We start from the raw sequence: 17,902 nt of genomic DNA on the forward strand, positions 1-17,902 counted from the left end.
GCCTCGGCCGCGGCTCAGTCCCATCCCAGGGCCTCCTGGAAGGTAAAGGAGCCGGTCGTCGTGAACACCTTGGGTACGCGGACGCAGGCAGAGGAGAGCAGAGCTGTCACCGCGGCTGTGACAGGAGAGGGAAAGGGGATGCAGACTTGCTCCTTACCATCGACCCCTTGGGTCCGGGCGCGCCTGGGGGTCCCATCATGCCCCGGTCACCCTGTGATGGAGACAGCAATTCAGGGAGGTCACGGCAGTGGGGTGGCTCTATGGGGGGAGGGTGCAGAGGGCACTCCAGAGACTAGGTAGGTGCAGGGACTTGTCCAAGGTCTATAGCCACATCACCCAGGGTGGTGACGGGGGAGGGGGGAGTCCTGAGATTTCAGTCAGCAGAAGCCAAGAACCCCAGCAAGTCCTAGGAGGCCTCAGCACCCACTGTGGTGTGCCACACACACGGGGGTCTTCCCCTGGGCAGGGCTGGTCCAGATCAAGGATGTGCTGAACACGTCATCCCCTTTGATCCTGGCCCACGTTCTGTGGTCCTCATTAGGCCTGGCATCCCCTGGGCTGGGCTTGCTAAGGCAGAGATGGCAATATAAGGCATTTCTTTTATTCTCCCCACCCCCTGCTCCAACCCAGATGAGATGCAGGAGAATCAGAGATGCAGCTTAGTCTCTCTTGACCAATCCAGACAGATCGGGCAGGGATGGCAGGTGTAGCAGACGGAGCTATGGCCGGAAGGCAGCGGCTCTGGGTTTGGATCCTGGCTCTATTTGTGTGAAGCCCTCTTTCTTGTATCCGCACAGCCAGCAAACGTTTCTTGAGCATCTACTATGTGCCTGGCGTGATATGCTAGACCCTGAAGACACGATGGTGGGTAGAAACAGACAGACCTTGCTCACACGGAGTGAGACAGAGTGTTACGAGGAGACTGACACAAATCACCAAAACAGATGCAAACTGGGGTAAGTGAAGGGAGGGAGTGGGTCTTGGTGCTAAGGTGTTTCACCTGGGGATTTGACCCCCCGAGTGCAGGGGTGTGGTGGGGAAGGCTTCCCTCAGAATGCTGAAGGATAACTGAGAGTCATCTAGGCAAAGATAGGGGGATGGGAAGGGTGTACCTGGCCAGGGGAACGGCATGGGTAACGGTTTGCAGGTGAGGAGGGACATGGAACATTCGAGCAACAAAAGAAGGCCAGAGATGGCTTTGATATTGCACTGAAGTTATCAAAGATGTTACCATGGAGGCAACAGGGTGAAGGTTACACAGGGCCTTTCTGTGCTATTTTTTGCAACTTCCTGTGAATATAATTACTTCAAAAAGATGTTAAATTTAAAAAAATAAGAGGAAGAAGAGGAGAAAGAGAAGGAGGAGGAGAAGGTGACCAGAAGGTCTGGGACACAGGGAATGATAAGAGGGGGGCACGGGATGAGCCTGGGAAGCTAGGTGGGGCCAGATTAGGACCTCAGTCTTTCCATCTATCCAATGGGAATAATATCAACTCCCGTAGGTCGCCTCCCTGGGGAATCAGATAAACCTTCCCCTCAAGGGCCCATGGGAAATGGGAAGCCACAAGCTATGGGCTGGGAGCCAACGTGGGGCAAAGTGTGGCCATGGAAACTGAATGTGGTTCAAATCCCAGCTCTGCCACTTCCTATCTGGGTCACCTTGAGCAAGTCACCTCCCCTATTGGAGCCTTGGTTATCTGGTCTGTAAAACAAAGCTGCTGGCATTAACAAGGCCAACTAAAGAACTGGGCTCCTTTTTTGAAAGATGACTCTGCCTCCTTCTGTTGCCAGCCCCACGCAGTGCCAGCGCGCAGCTGTGAGCGGCCCAGACCACGTAGATGGCTGTCACACAGACATCTAACTGTGTTTGAGGATGCTGGCAGGAGGACATGGCGGAAGCCCCAGGGGATGCTGGGACATGGAACAATGGCTCTTTGAGGGTCTGGAAGGCCAGGGAAGCGAGGAGAGGCCAGGGAGGGAGGTCTGACACCCCCAGGGCAACCGGCCCCTTCACCTTTTAAAAATTTCAAAACACAAGCTCTATTTGCTTAGATATGCCCACCAACACGACTTACCTTTTCTCCCATGATTCCTGGCTCCCCGACCAGACCAATGAATCCCAGAAGTCCCTATAAGAAATGTGTATAAAAGCAAGAGAAAGAAGGAAGCAACGTGAATCCAGAGATGTGCTGAGTTTCAAAGGCAACTCGCCCACATCTCTCTTCCACCGGAGCTGTCTCCCCGTGTCTCCTGCCCCGTGCCGGGTAACCCAGCCGGCGTGGGGCTGCCACCGAGGAGAGAGTTGCCTCTCTCTGGGCACTGTCCTGACTTCCTTCGCTCCACCAGATGGTTCTGATTTTGGAGCCAAGCGGTGGGGCTGCTGCCAGCATCCCTGGGAGAGCCACACATTCTTCCCGCGCCAGAAGCTGGGAGGCAGCCACCTTTGGGGAGGGGGTGGGATAGGGGAGTAGCGGGGCGGGGCAGGGGAAGGTCCTTCAGCGGTGCTGGGAAGAGGCCTGCCTATGAGAAATCTGTCCCCATCTTTCGGGGCTCTGGGGCTGTTTCAAAGAGAGAAACAAACCTGTTGGCGGGGATAGAAGAAACACCCTAACAGCCCTTGCCAAAAAGACCTGATTGAAATCTGGGAAGTGAAGGCCTTTTTACTGTCTTGTGAAAGGCTTCCTCTCCTTTGTGAACGAGCACACACACACACACACACACACGCACACACACTGTGGTTCCTGTTGCTCTGTTTAACTCCACTGGGTGATAACTGGCCTCTGTGTTCCAGGATTCTCCTAGGTGGCTGCAGGGCTCGCTGCCGCCAGGAGCAGGCGACTGGCTCATCCTCAGTGAGGGCGACAGGCTTAGTTAGAGGAGTAACCCCGGAAGGCAGGCGATTCCCAGCCCAGACCCCACTCTCTTCTCTGCTAAGGAGAATTCCAGCAGACGGGGGTCTAGTGTGGTTCAGGGCTGCAAAAGTGGCTTTGGAAGAGCCCAGGTTTGTAGCCAAGGGTTTCTGGGAGAATTCGGGAAGACTGAGGGACGAGTGGCTTTGCCCCATAAAACGTGCTCCCTGTCCCCAAACTGTATCCAGAAAGAAATGAGACCTTGAACCTGATCAGAAACAAGCCCGAAGTTGTACACTCAGGCAGTGAAGCTGGCCCACCCAGGCAACCAGAGTGAAGAAAAAGCATCCGGTTCCAAAGGGTCGGCTCTGCGGGGCTCAGAGACAGTTTTAAAGTGGCAGCTCAGACCGGGACTGTGTGTGTCTCGTAGCTGCAGCCTAGGATTCAACTCTGGTCTGTGTGGCTCCAAAGCCCATGCACCTGTCAGTCACTCCAACACGTGTGGCCATGAGCAGGGCACAGATCTGCCTGGCACTCCGACACTATCACCATACACGGGGGCCTAGTTCCCTGAGTTCACAGACCCTTCGGGGTTGAAGTATGAGGTGAGAGGGGTGAGGTTCAAGGTATGAGATCATGGCTAATAGGTCACAGAAAATAACCAAGTATCCCTCCCATCCTATTCTAATTTATTTTAAAAGGGCACGGGGTTAAGACAGAGGCCTGCGCTCCCAACAAGGGAGCAGTCAGACATTTAGAGGATGCCGAGTAAAGGGAATAAAAGCTGCTCTGTTAAGAGGCCCCTGCCCAGCTGGCCCAGAGAAACAGAAATTTCATAGCTACTTTAAATTTATGAGTTGTTGGGTCCTGGAAGGCAGGCAGGTCATAAACTTCAATGAAGAAACCAAATGGGATCCTCATGGATAAGGGCCATACAGCCCGTTCCCCGCCCCCATCCCAGGACACCCTGTCCCCACTGGCGCACTGTCCCGGAACATCCTGGCACCCTGTCCCGCGGGTGGAGCTGAGGCTGGTCCAGGGAAGCTCGCCCCCAAGGCCCAGGGCTTCCACCTGGCAGGGCTGGTGCAGAAGCAGCTCTGACAGCTGTGGGCACAGTTGGCTCCTCGCAGCTGGCAAGAGGGCATGCGGGGGGGAGGCAACATCGTCACCTACAGTGGGCATGGCACAGACAGGATCTGAGTCCCCGGTGTGTGGGGGGGAGGCTGGCCCGGTCCTTATGCAGTCTACAGATAAAGGCCTGTTGTCGACTATGGGGGTTTTCTCCCTCCCTCCCTGCTCTCATATGACTCTCTGCTGGGTGCCGGGGATGCAATTGGGAACAAGACAGTCGTGGGTCCTCTGCTGGACTAGACATCTCAGGGTTAGGTGTTGAGAGGGCTGGTTTCCCCCTGGACAGAGCTTCTTAAAGGCAACGCTCATGCCTTGTAATTATCTTTGTGCACCCAGCACCTGGGACAGGGCCCAGCAGGCTGGCTGCACTCTAACTAGCTGTTGGAAAACCGCAAGAGCTCAGGTCAAGGGTTTTCTAGACTCTTCGGGGCAGGTCATGGGAATCCAGCAGGCCTGAGTGTCAACTTGGGCTCTGACGGTTATGTTACCGCCTGGGAGATCTCGGGCAAGTTATTTAACTTCTCAGGGCCTTGGTTTCCTCATCTGCAAAACGGGGCCAATACTACCGACTGTCATGGGGTTGCTGGAGGAACTGCCGGGGATGGTAAGGAAAGTGTTTGGCACAGAGCCTGGCACCTAACAGGTACCTGATAAATGCAGCAGACACTGTGGTTATAAGGAGGTCCTTATACTCTTTCCTGGGGATCCTCTGATTCTGCCATGAACAGGAAATGCCTGCTCCTTCCCACCTCGGGAGGGGGCCGAGGGAACAGCAGGCATGGTACCCCGTGTGCCTAATGGCAGCCACTGGGCTCCTGCCTCATGGCTCAGACAGGTCTCTCTTTCCTGCTCAGCCAGCCGGGCAGCTAGCTGAGGGCTCTACTGAACAAGTGAGCCCGGGGCTGCCCGGGCCAGGTTGCCACTCCTCCTGCCCCAGCTTTGCCACCACCTTACTTGGTCATCTAAGTCAAGCCCATCCTCCTCCATGAATCCCAGCCTGCCAACGTGGACCAGGATCTAGGGGGTCTTCACCTAGGGTTCCCGTAAGGCTCCACGGATGGATTTCAGGAGGCGGGGGGCGGAGGTGGTCCATAAACTTGAATGGGAAAAACTACAACTTTTATTTTCACCAACCTAGTTGAAATTTAGCAAATATGAGTGTAGGCAACACACCCACAGCACCTGTAATGGTCACAGATATTTACGTGTCACGTTACCGTCACTGCTGCAGAGAGTTCAAAATGTATCGGCAAGGCTTGTCACCACTTCAAAATTGAGGTCATGACTGGACCCCGCCGTTAGATCTCGTTATTTAATGCAAGAACAAAGAAACAGATCTTTGAGGAGATCACATTTTAACGTACTGTCACATTTGTATTTCAATATAATTGATTTCCTTTGTAGTCCTTTGTTTTGTATTTTATGCATTTAAAAGTTCTCTATTCTGAGAAGGAGTCCATGGCCTTCACCAGCCTGCCAAAGGGGTCCAAGGCACAAAAAAGGTTAGGACCCCAGGATAGAGTGATTTCTAAGGACTCTTCGTGTCCTGCCATCTTAGGATTCCGAGTATCTATTTCCCGAGGGCCCTACCATGAGCATAACTATGAAATTAAATTTGCTGAACGTATTGCCTGTTTTTTTCCAATGAGGAAATACATCCAGGCCACGGCCGCCCTTCCAATCTCCCAGGCTTCCCACAGAATACACTCGAATAACACTGGAAAGGTTTCAAAAATCCAGTCCTCCCCCTGCTTTAGTTCCTTTCTTCCCCCCAACAGATGTTGCAGGCCTGGTGAGGAAGCTCATCGTGCGTGTGACTCTCACGCCATTGATGGTGTTTCTCGGTGGAGACAAATTCTTCTGGGTCCCCAGCCTCATTGCTCCTTCCAGCCTGCGGCAGCTCCTCACAGGGTTCAGAAGGTGGGGTCCTCCTTTAAAGGAGTGGAGGAGACTGCTACCTTCCAACCCGGCCTACAAGCCCAGAGGTGATGCTTTCAGGAGGCACGGGGCTGCAGAGGGGGGACGGAGGCCAGCCATCCACCCAGCAGCCTCCAGCACCGAGGGCCCTGGACCTCCTTCTCAATGACCACTTGTCACCTCCTCTGCTCTTCAGACCCTGACCCGACTTCCCAACTATCCAGACCCACTGGTTTGAATTTCATCTTCTTTATAATTTAGGGATGCCTGGACCAAGAGTCCCTGGCAAGTGGCTCTGCTTCTCTGGTCTTCAAGCTTCCCCGTTAAATTGAGCACGAACAGCGACCGTGAAGGGCTTTTCCACTTTTCACGTTCTGGGAGCAAAGTCACGTAATGTCTTTGGGCGAATGCCCCCAGAGCATCTGCAGAATCAGGGCGTGGGGCGTGACCGCTGTGACTGAGATTCATGGCTTTCTCATTCAGTGACCTCACCTCCCTCAGAGCCAGAGTCTGTCCGTGTCAATGAAAGGGGAAGATGAGCGAACCTACCTCTCCAGCTGGGATGGGGAATGAATGAGGTGCGTGTGTGTGCTTCCCACAGTGTATGCGCTCAGTAAAGGGATGCGATATGCTCCAAGACAGTGGTGACTCACCTGCTCACCCACGGGCCCCGGCCGTCCGGGATTGCCTGGTTCTCCCTGCAGAGACACAGAGGAGGGTCACTTGGCATGGGTGACAGGAGTCTAGGCCTCCTGGGGGACACCCCAGTTGAGTGGCCTTAGTCCCCACCGGTGGGGATGGACCAGGAAACTCAACTCCAGAGTCCGGCCTTGGAGACTCCAAACAAGTGGCAGGGTCAAGGGATACTGGGACAGAACCTCTGGCCCCAGGGATGACCCCAGTCACCATTCCCTCAGAGTGGCCCTGGGCAGATTACTTGGCACGAGATCTGTATCTCATTTGGGCCCTTCATCAACCCATTTTGTGGAGATAGAAACTGAAGCTCAGAGAGGTGAAGTGACCTTCTGGAGGTCACACAGTGAGCTGGAAGCAGGGCTAGAATTGGAACTTTGGTCTGACTGATGGAAATCCCCATTCCTACTGCACCAGGCTGCCCCACCGCAGGACGCGCAGGGAACTGGGGAGTCAGGGCGCCTGAGTACTGGACCTAACCCACCAGAGCTCTGCCACCAGCTCACAAGTGACTCTGGTGGGTCTCGTCTCTGCTCTGGGCTCGGCGTCCCCAGCTACAAATAAGGAAAATCAGACTCTTGTCTCCGAGGCTATTTCCAGCTCTCATACCAGGTGGCCATTCGCAGCCTCGTCCGTCTGCTGGGACGGCTCCTGCTTCTTCTGCAGCCGTAGCCACACTGGTGAGCAGACCCACGGGATAAATCCACCCAGGCTATGTCACTGCTCCCACCACAGAAAGACAGCGGGGGTCTGAGGGAGAAAGGCCGAGACCTCCGAGGGCAGGACGTGAGCTTGGACCAGCCAGGAGTTTGGTTTACAGCTGGATGTGGTGCACTGTGATCCCGGCTCGAGCCTCAGCCTCCACCCCAACTCCTCCCCCAGACCTCACACCTGGGACCCGCAGAGGGGCCAGACAGACACAGACACGGGGGCCATTTCCCCTGAGGGGAGGGGACACGGACAGCCTGGGTCCCCCAGCTCTGCCCTCACACTCTGTGCGCTTGGCCCAGCTGTAAACTTGGCCCAGGGATCCCTGCCCAGGACGGCTGGGGAAATCCAGCCTCTTCAAAGGGAGTGCCTGGAAGGGCATTAAGCTGCCCATGTGTTGAGGGTCACACTCTCCTACTGGGGCCAGTTCTTTTGTGATAACTTTAAAAGAACTGTTAATAAATGAAATGCATGTTTATGGTACGTGATGGGGAAAATACAGAAGCCCAGAGAAGAAAATGGAGATCTCCTGTAATCCCGCCACCCAGAGATAACCCCCGTCCACATTCCAGCCTTTGCTCTGAGCCTTCGGGAACAAGTGTAACCAGCCCCCGCCACAGGCTCATAATGCACTCTTCCGCTATGTGACCTGCTTCCTACACCCCCGCCATCGCCCCCCGCAATGCACAGGCATTTTCCCGTCTTGTAAAATCTTCCAGCGCGCCATCTTTGGTGGCTACATTGTACCCCATTGCTTGAACGCTGCCCCACTGGGAGACACTGAGGTTGTGTCCATTGTTTCCTCTCCGTTAGCCATACATACTTTGTGATAAACGGGGACCATTTCCTCCCTTTTTCACAACAGGCCAGGCATTCAGGGGTCATCCTGGGGCCTCACAGGTTGGCTCCCCCTCTCTCCTCTCTTCCCCAGGCGTTCTCTCCTCCCTGCCCAGTCACTTCTAGGTCCCCTCACCTTCAAGCCATCCGGGCCAGGTCTTCCAGGAAACCCCTTTCTGCCGGGTTGACCCTGCAACAGGGAGAGGTGAGTGAGAGAAGCCAGGAGGGGGCAGGGATGCAGAGCCCCTATGTCTCTAGGCTGCCAACTGTCCTTGGGGAGGCAGGGAGGGTCTACAGCTGTGTGACCTTGGGAAGTCCCCCTTCCCCCGCTGGTCCTGTTTGCTAATGGGGATGATGAAACCTGATTTCAAGGAGTGAGGAAAAGGAAGGGACTGGAACAGAAGATAAAGGACACAGGGGGAATGGAGAGTTCACACCAGTGGTCCTCAAGGTGCGGTCCGGGGCCCTCTGGGGGTCCCTGAGACCCTTTCCCTGGAGATTTCACTGGAGGTCAAAACTATTTTCATAAGAATATTAAGCTGTCATTTGCCCGTGTCACTCATTTTCATGAATGTAAGTGGAGTTTTCCAGAGGCTACACGACACGTGGTATCAACCACAGATGGAACGCAGAGGCAGACTGGAGAATCCAGCTGACTCCTATTAAGCCAGACGTTAAAGAGATTTGCAAAATATGTAAAACAATGCCACTCTTTTCATTAGATGATTTTGCTTTGGAAAATATAGCTATTTTTTTAAAAAAACGATGATTTTTGTTAACATGAAACGGGTTTGTTATTAGTTTTGAATGAATTGATCCAAAGTTTCTCAGTTTTAAGTACTCATATCGATGTAACCTACACAAAGAAAAGCATTTTGGGTCCTCAATCATTTTTAAGAATGTAAAGAGGTCCTGAGACCAAAAAAATCCACAACCTGCCAATTCATGCAATCGCGACTGAAGGTGGGGCAGGACATACACCTTCTTTCTGGAAGCCCACTTGGAGCAGAGGATAGAATGCAGAGTCAGTTTCCAGGCAGGGCTTCCTCGCTTCCTGGCTATGAGATACTGGGCTAAGCCCTTCGCTCTCTGAGCCTTGAGGGCCTTGAATGAAACTAAGAAAGGCACTGTCTCTCTCACAGGAGAATCAAATGAACGGAAATGGATGCGCAAAGCACCAGCACACAGTAGGTGCGCAAGAACAGTTTCCTGCCCCTTGTCTCTCTCCTCTGGGGTCTGTCCTAGCTCCATCCCTGGGGGGGGGCAAGGCCCTCACTGACAACTTCTCTCCAGTGCACCACCCAGATGTTGCCCACCTGCACACAGCTGGCTCAGCACTGACAAATCCCACCTCCCCCGAGCCAGCAACACTCACCTCCAAGCCAGGGGCCCCCGGTGGCCCCATAGGTCCCTCATCTCCCTAGAGTCGGGAGACACGAGAGAGGAACAAAAAGGAGAAAGTTAACCCAGCGGTTGCCTTGGAGAACTTGACCTGTTAGGAGGGGAAGGGGTGGGCACAGGAGAGCTCTCCTGGACCTAGAAATGGTGCACCTGGGCCCCTGCCTAGCCCCACCCAGGGCAGAGGCCTAGAGGCCAGGCCACATGGGGGCTTCTGTGTGAATGGGGCTCCAGCTGCCCCGTGAATGTGGTTCGCTCGGGCTGGTGGTCGTGCTGGGCAGGAGAGCCAAACCCTACCATATGCCGTGGGAGTAGAGCCCAGACGGCAGCTCAAAGATACGGGCTCTATTCTGAGCTCTGCCATTTACTCGGTGAAAGAACTTACCCTCACTGTGCCTCAGTTTCCCCACCTGTAAAAGGGTGCAGGGCAGAGAGGATCATACTAAACTCTGATGAGTAGCCTAAGTTGAGTTCCTGGAGGAGAGCCACGATGTCTCATTCTTTTTTGAAGCCATGCCCCCGACATCACTCAGGATGAGTGTGCCCAGGGTCTAGTGGGTGTGTGGTGCATGAAGGCTGGGAGGTGGGCACAAGAGAGGGAACAGATGGAGGACCGAATGAATGTATGAGTGGACAGGTGAATCAATGAAGACATGAGCAAGTGGCAGGCATATGAGTGGTAACGTGGTAACGTGAGTGTAGACAGAAGCACGGGGCTGGTGCCGTCTTTCCCTCCTACCCTCCTTCCAGCTTCCCGCCTGTGGAGATGCCTCAGGCCTTCCCACAGGCTCAGGCAGCCTCCAGACTGGCCCGTATGGCATGCCAGACCCAGAACCAGCCTGAGAAGGCACCCATGTCAGCCAGATGCCTGCCTGTGGTCGTGGTGAGACTGGGCCTCCTGCACCCTCACCCAGGGCTGTGTGTCATGGGGGACCTGAGGCCTGAGGCCTGAGGCCAAGGTGTGCAGTGGAGGGCCTCGTGAACGGGAAAAACCTGGGACCAGCCCCTGAGGCATCCAACAGCCCTTCACCTGATGCTCCAACAGGCCCAGAGAACTTGTCAATCCCCTTCATCATGAATGAGTCAATCAGCACATCTTCACTCTGCCACTTACTAGCTGCACAAGTCTTGTCATTCTCTGGGGAGGCTGGAGGCGGCCCCCAGGAGCCCAGAAGTTACAGGGTCTATGCCATGGGCTTTGGGTTCAGCAGACCTGGGTTGGAATCCTAATGCTGCCTGCCACTAACCATGGAACCCGACGTAGTGTCTTTATTCCCCTGAGATTCAGGACCTCACGTGAGCTGACGATTCCTTCCCTCCCATATCAATACCCCAATAAACTGTGCTGCTGTGAGCAGAAGCAGTGGCGGTGGCTCCGAGAGAGAAAACCCCAGGGCAATGGGGTTGCCGTGGTGGGAGTGACCCGCCAGTCAGGCCGGGGCAGAGAAGGACCCTGGAAAGGTCACGGGGCAGGGCTGTAAAGGGTGAGCTGGAGGGCAAGCCTGAGGCGGCCCTGGGCCCTGTGTCTCCTGACTGAGGGGCCCTGGCCCTCATCTAAGGCCTCCAGGACCCAGGAGAGAGCAGGCTGGGAGCTGGGAGGGATGGGCAGGGGGCAGGGCCAGACGGTCTCACCTCTGGCCCCAGCTGCCCACGGGGTCCCGGCAGGCCTCGAGCTCCAGGCTTACCCTGGTGAGAAGGGAACAAAAAGGGGTCTCAGAGGCAGCACCTCCATCTCCATCACAGGCTGGCAAGACTCCTGCTGGCTTGCAAGCAGGCCCATGGTTTCCAAAGAGCTGTCATCCTCGTCAGCCGGAGCTCCCCTGGGCAGGGACTCACCTTCATGCCTTCCTGGCCGTTGTCCCCAGGGGGGCCAATGTCTCCGGGAAATCCCTGAACGGAAGCAGAGGGTAGAAGTCACCCAGGGGGACTATGAAGGGAAATGCCAAGGCCACAGGTCTTACAGGGGGACCGACCTGGATTTCCATCTCATCCTGCAGGGGATGTGACGCTGGGCCGTCAGTTATCACAGTTCTAAAACAAAGAATCAGTCCCTACACTTCAGAGAGGTGCTGAGAAAATTAAGGAAGACAAGGCAGGAAGGTCTCAGCACGGGAACAAGCACATACAAGTTCGTCCAATCCAGACTTTCCCAAGTCCTAAGCCTGGGGCAGCCAGGGCCCCAGAGCCAGCCGTCCTCTGCTCTGAGAAATGCCATCCTTTACTGCAGAGATCCTCTGTGTTCTGGGTTTGTTGTGACTTTGAAAGGCTCGAAAAGGACGGATCTAGTAAACCTCAGCTCATGTCGGAAGCTGAAATTCCCACTGAGATTTACTAGGTGGATGACTAGTACATCCATTTACAATGGAAGCTTCTTCCTGACACGGAGCAGAATCTCCTCCCTTCCCCAACAGAAAAGGCCTGCCCTTCTCTGTCCCTTCTAGTCAGGGGCCCAGGGCCCCTCAGTCTGGCTTCCTCCAACTGCCCAGCTTCCAATGTTGCTGATCCCTAGGACACCCATGCTTCTCTGGGTGTGAACTGACCAGCACAGGCCAGTATAAGAACATCCCCTTCCTTGTTCTGGTTGTAATACCTCTGTTAATTCAGCCTAGAACCCCATTTGCTTTCAGGGCAGACCCACTACTCCCTTTGGTTTCTGCCAGCCAGAAACCAAAGCCTTCTTATATGAATCCCTGAGATCAGAACGCTCCCCCACTCCGCCTTTGTAAGTGGCTTTTTCCCCTTCCTCTTTTGAGCTTTTGGTAACTCCCATTAAGTTCCAGCTCAAGCCTTCTCTCACGCTTCTCATTAGCAAAGGCAAGAACGGTCCTGAATTTGGAGCGAACACACATGGAGCTAAAGCCCCATGTCTTTTTCTTCAAATTGAAAGACTCTAAGTCCCATTCTGCCCCGACTCACTGTGTGACCCCGGACAGGTTTCTAAGCCTCTCTGGGCCTCGGCTTCCTCACCTCTAAAATGGCGACCATAAAATCATCTAACAGGGCTGTTCCGAGGCTTAAAGAGAATAAGGTGAGTGCAGCGCTTAGTTCAGTATTTGGCACCTGGTACGCACTCAATAAAAATCTGCATTCCAAAGGGTTTTGGGTCCTGTGTCCTGGGAAAACAAAACAAGTCTGCCTGGGGTGGGCCTGTCTCCAGGGAGAACTTGAAGGTCAGGATCCCGATCAAATCCTAGCACTCACACAGCTGGGACCCACTGATGAGTGCAAGAGCTAATTCACACGGGGGCTAGGGAGCTGGAGCTGCACCCATGGTCGGTGGCTGAAAAGAGGCAAAGACCCGGGAAGGCGCTGACATGCTCGTCAGCTTCTGTGTCTTCAGCTGCGCCGAGCCATCTTCTGGATACTGAGTCCGCCAATCCAAACAGAACGCAAAGATGGGGGAGGAAGACCCCACCCCCGTCTGTCCAGGGCCCCAGGAGGGAGCCAAAGAGCAAATAAAGACCTTCTTTGCTACAAGTAGCAGAGTGACCCTGAGGAGGTCACTCCGCTGCTCTGTGACTCAGTTCCCTCATCTGTAAACGGTGGTAGCAATATCTCCCTCCCTGGTTGTGGTGACCATTCGATCAGTTCTCATCCGGAAGATACTACGCGGCCTCCTGGCATGAGGAGGTGCCTAATGTGAGGCAGCAGGCTTTCCACCCGCCCTGGCCAGACTGCTGGGAAACCCGGACTCTCAGAGAAGTCTTTTTCCAGTGACCAGGGGAAGGAAGCAGGTCCATGGAAGAGAGGCCAAGTCCACTCGTCTAAAGATAGGACTGTGTCATGGCCAAAGTCAACAGAGAAAGTAGAACTTGTAGCTTTCAGGAAACACTCTCTCTTCCATCCGGGGGATACCAGGAGTGATCTCTGGAAGGATCTGGAGAACCCGGCAGAACTAGACTTCTGTCTCTGAGACCTTACGAATGTGCAAGGCCCCAGGCCAGGGAGGTGTGTAGAGGTGGGGTGGCGGCTAGGGCTGAGCTAGACCCCCTGAGACAGACAGTAGCCCTAGCACTGTCCACCCTGTTCTCCAGAGCTGGTCCCTGTACTGGGGTTTGGGGTGGGGTGGGGGGAGAGCAAAAGGGGCTCGACTAGCTGCCTCGCTCCTTTGTACATAAATGCCAGGGGATGAACGTTTAACGTACCTGTGCTGGTTATCACATGTATCAGAAACTCTCAGGTTCTACTGACTCAGCTAGAGTTGTTATGTTAATTGCTTTATCCATCCTTCACTATTTCTCCTTCTCCATTGAACACCAGAGTTTTACACTTGTCCCCTGCTCCCCCGTATGAGCCGTGAGCCCTGCACTTCTCCAGGGTGGCTGCTGGCAGTTAGAAAAGTTCCAGGGCTCAGAAGGGTTGGATGCCTCAAACCTCAGTGTAAAGAATGTGGGGAGCTCCCGTGAAGGGTCGAGGCAGTAGAGCTCAGAGGGTTTTCCTGACGTTTGTTCTGGAAACTGTAAAGGTGGCTACGAAGCCGGGGAGGCTGTCTGAGGCCAGCTTCTGTGCCACTGCCTTTGAGAGCCTCTACGGAAGCCGGGAGGCACAGAGGCAGAAAAGGAATTTCTATTCTCAGCCCCATCTCTCATCTGCTGTGTGACCCCAGGCAAGTCTCTCCCTGTCTCTGAGCCTTGGTTTCCCAAGCACAACACCCAGTCCCAGTAGCAGCCAGACACAGAGAAATAGGGTATTGCATACCTCGGGTCCAGGGGGCCCAGGAAACCCAACGGATCCTTTGTCTCCAACTTTGCCCTATGGAAGAGAAGAGATTGTGGAGGAGGCAGGGCTAAGTGAGGGTCTACCTTCCCTGGATCTCCTGTATTAGCCCGCTGGCTGGGGGTGGTTGGAAAACTCAGGAGAATAGGAGTGCAATCTGCCTAGGTACCTGCAAGGAGCTACGGTTCAAACCCCATCTCCTACACTTGCTAGCCACAGGATCCAGGGCAAGTCACTTCACCTTGGAGCCTCACTTTCCCCATCTGCAAAATGGGAGCAATAATAAGTCTCTAACTCCTGGGGTTGTTGGCAGACTTCAGAGAGGTATAGCACAGGAAGGATCTGATGCACAGTAACATTCAATAAATCAACGACACCCACTGCTATTATTAATAATGTTACTATTAGTTATGAGACATTGGGAGCCCTGATTCTCACCAGAGGTCTGCCAGTGACTGATGCCTATCTATGGTGCTGGGTGTACTCCTGCCCCTCTGGGCCTCAGTGTCCTCATCTGTAAAATGGGTGAATCTCCATTTCTGCTCTGCTCTATTCGCCTCCCAGAGCTGCTGCGAGAGGAAAGGAGATCCTGGATGTGAAAGCATCTCTGGCCATATTCCATGACCATTTGGAGAGTGTGAGGTTGGAGATCTCAGAGCAGAAGGTACTTACCACAGGCCCTGGCTTCCCCCGTGCGCCCGGGAACCCTGGTAATCCCTGGCTCCCCTGAAAGAGATGCAGAGCAAACTGTGGTTAGTTAGGACCGGAAATGGCCAGATGAACAGCTGCTTGGTCATCCTTGCCGGCCTGAGGCTTGGAGAACATCCACATTTAGGGGGAGGATGAGCTCCCTAGTCCTTTTCCCTGCTTGCAAGTTCCAGCTTGGCAGCCCTATAGGCTGGGACCTGGGGATGCAAAGGTGAAACAGCAGCTCCTGTCCTCACCAGGTCATCCTGGAACCCCGGACCCTGGGCCTCCAAGCAAGCACTGAAGAACCGTTGATGCCTGGGGAAGTCTGGAGCCTGGGGCCCAGCTGGAGAGGCAGCCAGGCCTGCGTGCCTCGCAACCTGGAGACACTGAGGCTGGGTCAGGACAGGCCAGCCAGGAGGGAGGGGAGAGGAAGAGGCAGAGCTGGCCAACATCTGGGTCTCGTTGACTGGCTGGGTGAGGTCCAGATGTGGCCACATGGTGCCGGACACAGGCAAAGAGGAGCCGGCCTCGGCAGGCTGCCTGGGTTCCTCAGCCAGTCAGGCCAGCTACTCACTCAGACGTGTCTTAAATGTTCACCAGTCTGTGCAGGACCCTCAGCTGAGCTCCTCCAGGCCAGCCGGGGGCCCTATCCTTGGGAACCTGCTGTCTGGCAGGGGGCTGAGCACAAATCCCCATCAGCCAGGGGAGAAATGTGCTACCGCAGGTGATGGGCAGGGAATGAGAATGGCAGAGAAGGGAACGGTCACTTCCCGAGCAGGTAGAGAAGACGGCACCCACGCGGGGTTCTGCGGCGGGGCTGGGCCGTGCACAGGCGGGACGGAGGGTGTGCCCGGCTAGGCAGCAGTGTGTGCAAACTTGAGGTGCAGCGGGCAGGTCAGTGGGGCTGGAGCACAGGGCTAGAAGGGCGAGGGGCAGGAAAGTGTCAGAGTGTCCTGTGCGCCGGGGGGCTGGGTGCCGGGGCAAGAAGCCGGGACACCACTCTGGGGGCAGTAGGGGGCCATGGATGGGCTGCGAGCACAGAGCAGAGCTGGGCCCTCAGGACAGTTTTGTGGTGGTGAGGAAGGCAGCCTGGGAGGGAAGAGGCTGGGGCCTGGGACTAAGTCAGGAGGCCATTGTGAAGTCCAGGGAAAAGACAGTGAGAGGGTAGACGGAGGATGGAGAAGACAGGATTGTGTGAAAGGAGCCATCCTACAGGCGGGTCCTGGCCCTTGACGGGCCCTGGGAAGGAAGCCAGAGCAGAGAAGGGCAGGGCAGGGGGCAGGGGGCAAATCGGCTGCAATTACCTTGTCTCCTTGGAATCCGGTATCTCCTGACACACCCGGAACCCCTTGTTCACCCTAAATACACACCAGCAAAGAAGGTTACGATGGAGACCACGGTGGGTTCTGGAAGTCTCCCCGACGTCCAGACCCACTGGGAGGGTACAGCTCTGCTGAGGCTGTTCCCAAAGTCGATCTGCCCAGCAGCAACCTTGTTAGAGCAAAGGGCAGCTCCCAGCCCTGCCCTGCCCCCGGTAGGGAAGCTAGGCCCTGCGGGGACAGAGCCAGCTTACGTGCAGGTCTGCCTGGGGTTGCTCAGGTGGCTGAACATTCCACTAACAGAAAACTAAACTGCCCAGTGTCAGCTGGCCTTGTCAGGAGAACAGACACTTGAGGGTCAAAGGGGCTGTGCCACGATCTTTCAACCTCCTCATCAGCTGGTGTCACACAGAGGAGCGCGCAGCCTGGACAGTGGCCCTGTGCCGCTGAAGGTTCTGAGCGCTTGCGGCCCTGCGCCGCTGAAGGTTCTGAGCGCTTGCATCTGTGGCTTGATATTTTTCACCACCAGGCTGTGAACTGTCATTTCGTCCTTCCGTGGGAGTTTCTATGCCAGCAATCTGCTTCGGTCTACTGCTAATTAGCTGCTTTTAATCAGCTATAGCATGAGAAACCGGAGCACCTGGCTAGTTAAGACTATGCGTAAACGACGAGTCAACTGGCCTCGAGTTAGGTCTGGGTGTTTCTTTGCTAAGATGACACACCGCGTGGGCTTGGTGACACTGATTCTGGCTGTCGGAGGCCTCTTCTAGTCCGTGCCTGTATTCAGCCACGTCCTGGTAAATGAGCTGTCGCAGAACCAGATTGGGAGACGTTTCTCCTTGGAGCTGGACGTGTCTCACACAGCCCTCATCATTTCCAGCTTCCCATGTTGGTACATTGGCCCCAGGACTCAGAAAACATTCACAGCCCCGGGAGCAGTTGGAGGAATGGGGAGAAAAACCCAGGAAGAATGGAGAATCTTAGAGAACTCATGTCGTGCCGCTAAGGCCATGATCCAGCAGAACTCCCTTGGTAGAACAAAAGCCAGAATTTTTTTTTAAATAAAAAAAAAATGTTAACTTACTTTGGTTTTTCCAGTTTGGAAAATCTTGTACAATATCCCAGAATTTTAGGAACCAAGGAACATTTTTTTTAAATGTCCAAAGGAGGAGTAAGATGGTTTTAAAAAAAAAGTTTCAAAGGCACCTAAGAAATCAACACAATGGGTTTGGAGAAGGCTGGGCCTGGCGCAGAAGCCTGGGTTCCAGAATGTGCTGCCATGGGGGGAGACGGAGCCAGGTTGTTGTAAGTGGGACTGAGGCCAGGCTGGGTCACGGACAATCTGGGATTCTGGGCAGGATGACCATGGAACATGAAAGGGTGTCTCTATCACCCCAGGGGAGGGCCAGGGGGTAGGGTGGGAGTGAAGAGGGGATGATCCGAACCCTGCCCCCCGAAATATTAAGACCCTGCCCCAGCCACAGGGGCAGAAAAGAGATTTCTTTTGCTTTTCTTATTTTTCTTTTTTTTCAACACTTAAGACTTATTTGATTTTCCTGAGATCTGCGAGCAGGAAAATAATTTTCTCCTCTTTTTTTTTTTTTTTTCCAGTGCTTTCACCTCTCTCGATGTCCCAGGCACCAG

General features: G+C 54.6%; 1 protein-coding gene across 1 annotated transcript in view; it reads right to left on the reverse strand.

Annotated features, from left to right (window-relative positions):
• COL27A1 (collagen type XXVII alpha 1 chain) overlaps positions 1–17,902 on the reverse strand; it is a gene marked incomplete at its 5' end in the record, with an annotated part of 142,909 nt that overhangs the window by 53,355 nt on the left and 71,652 nt on the right. The window contains 10 exons of the mRNA XM_082656534.1: positions 158–211; positions 2,076–2,129; positions 6,551–6,595; positions 8,272–8,325; positions 9,511–9,555; positions 11,166–11,219; positions 11,370–11,423; positions 14,232–14,285; positions 14,922–14,975; positions 16,244–16,297. Coding sequence (XP_082512660.1) covers positions 158–211; positions 2,076–2,129; positions 6,551–6,595; positions 8,272–8,325; positions 9,511–9,555; positions 11,166–11,219; positions 11,370–11,423; positions 14,232–14,285; positions 14,922–14,975; positions 16,244–16,297 — 522 coding nt within the window. The remainder of the gene's footprint in view (positions 1–157; positions 212–2,075; positions 2,130–6,550; positions 6,596–8,271; positions 8,326–9,510; positions 9,556–11,165; positions 11,220–11,369; positions 11,424–14,231; positions 14,286–14,921; positions 14,976–16,243; positions 16,298–17,902) is intronic.

This window comes from Grampus griseus (genome assembly GCF_964374135.1).
Source record: "Grampus griseus genome assembly, chromosome: 6".
In the NCBI taxonomy this organism is placed as follows: domain Eukaryota; kingdom Metazoa; phylum Chordata; class Mammalia; order Artiodactyla; family Delphinidae; genus Grampus; species Grampus griseus.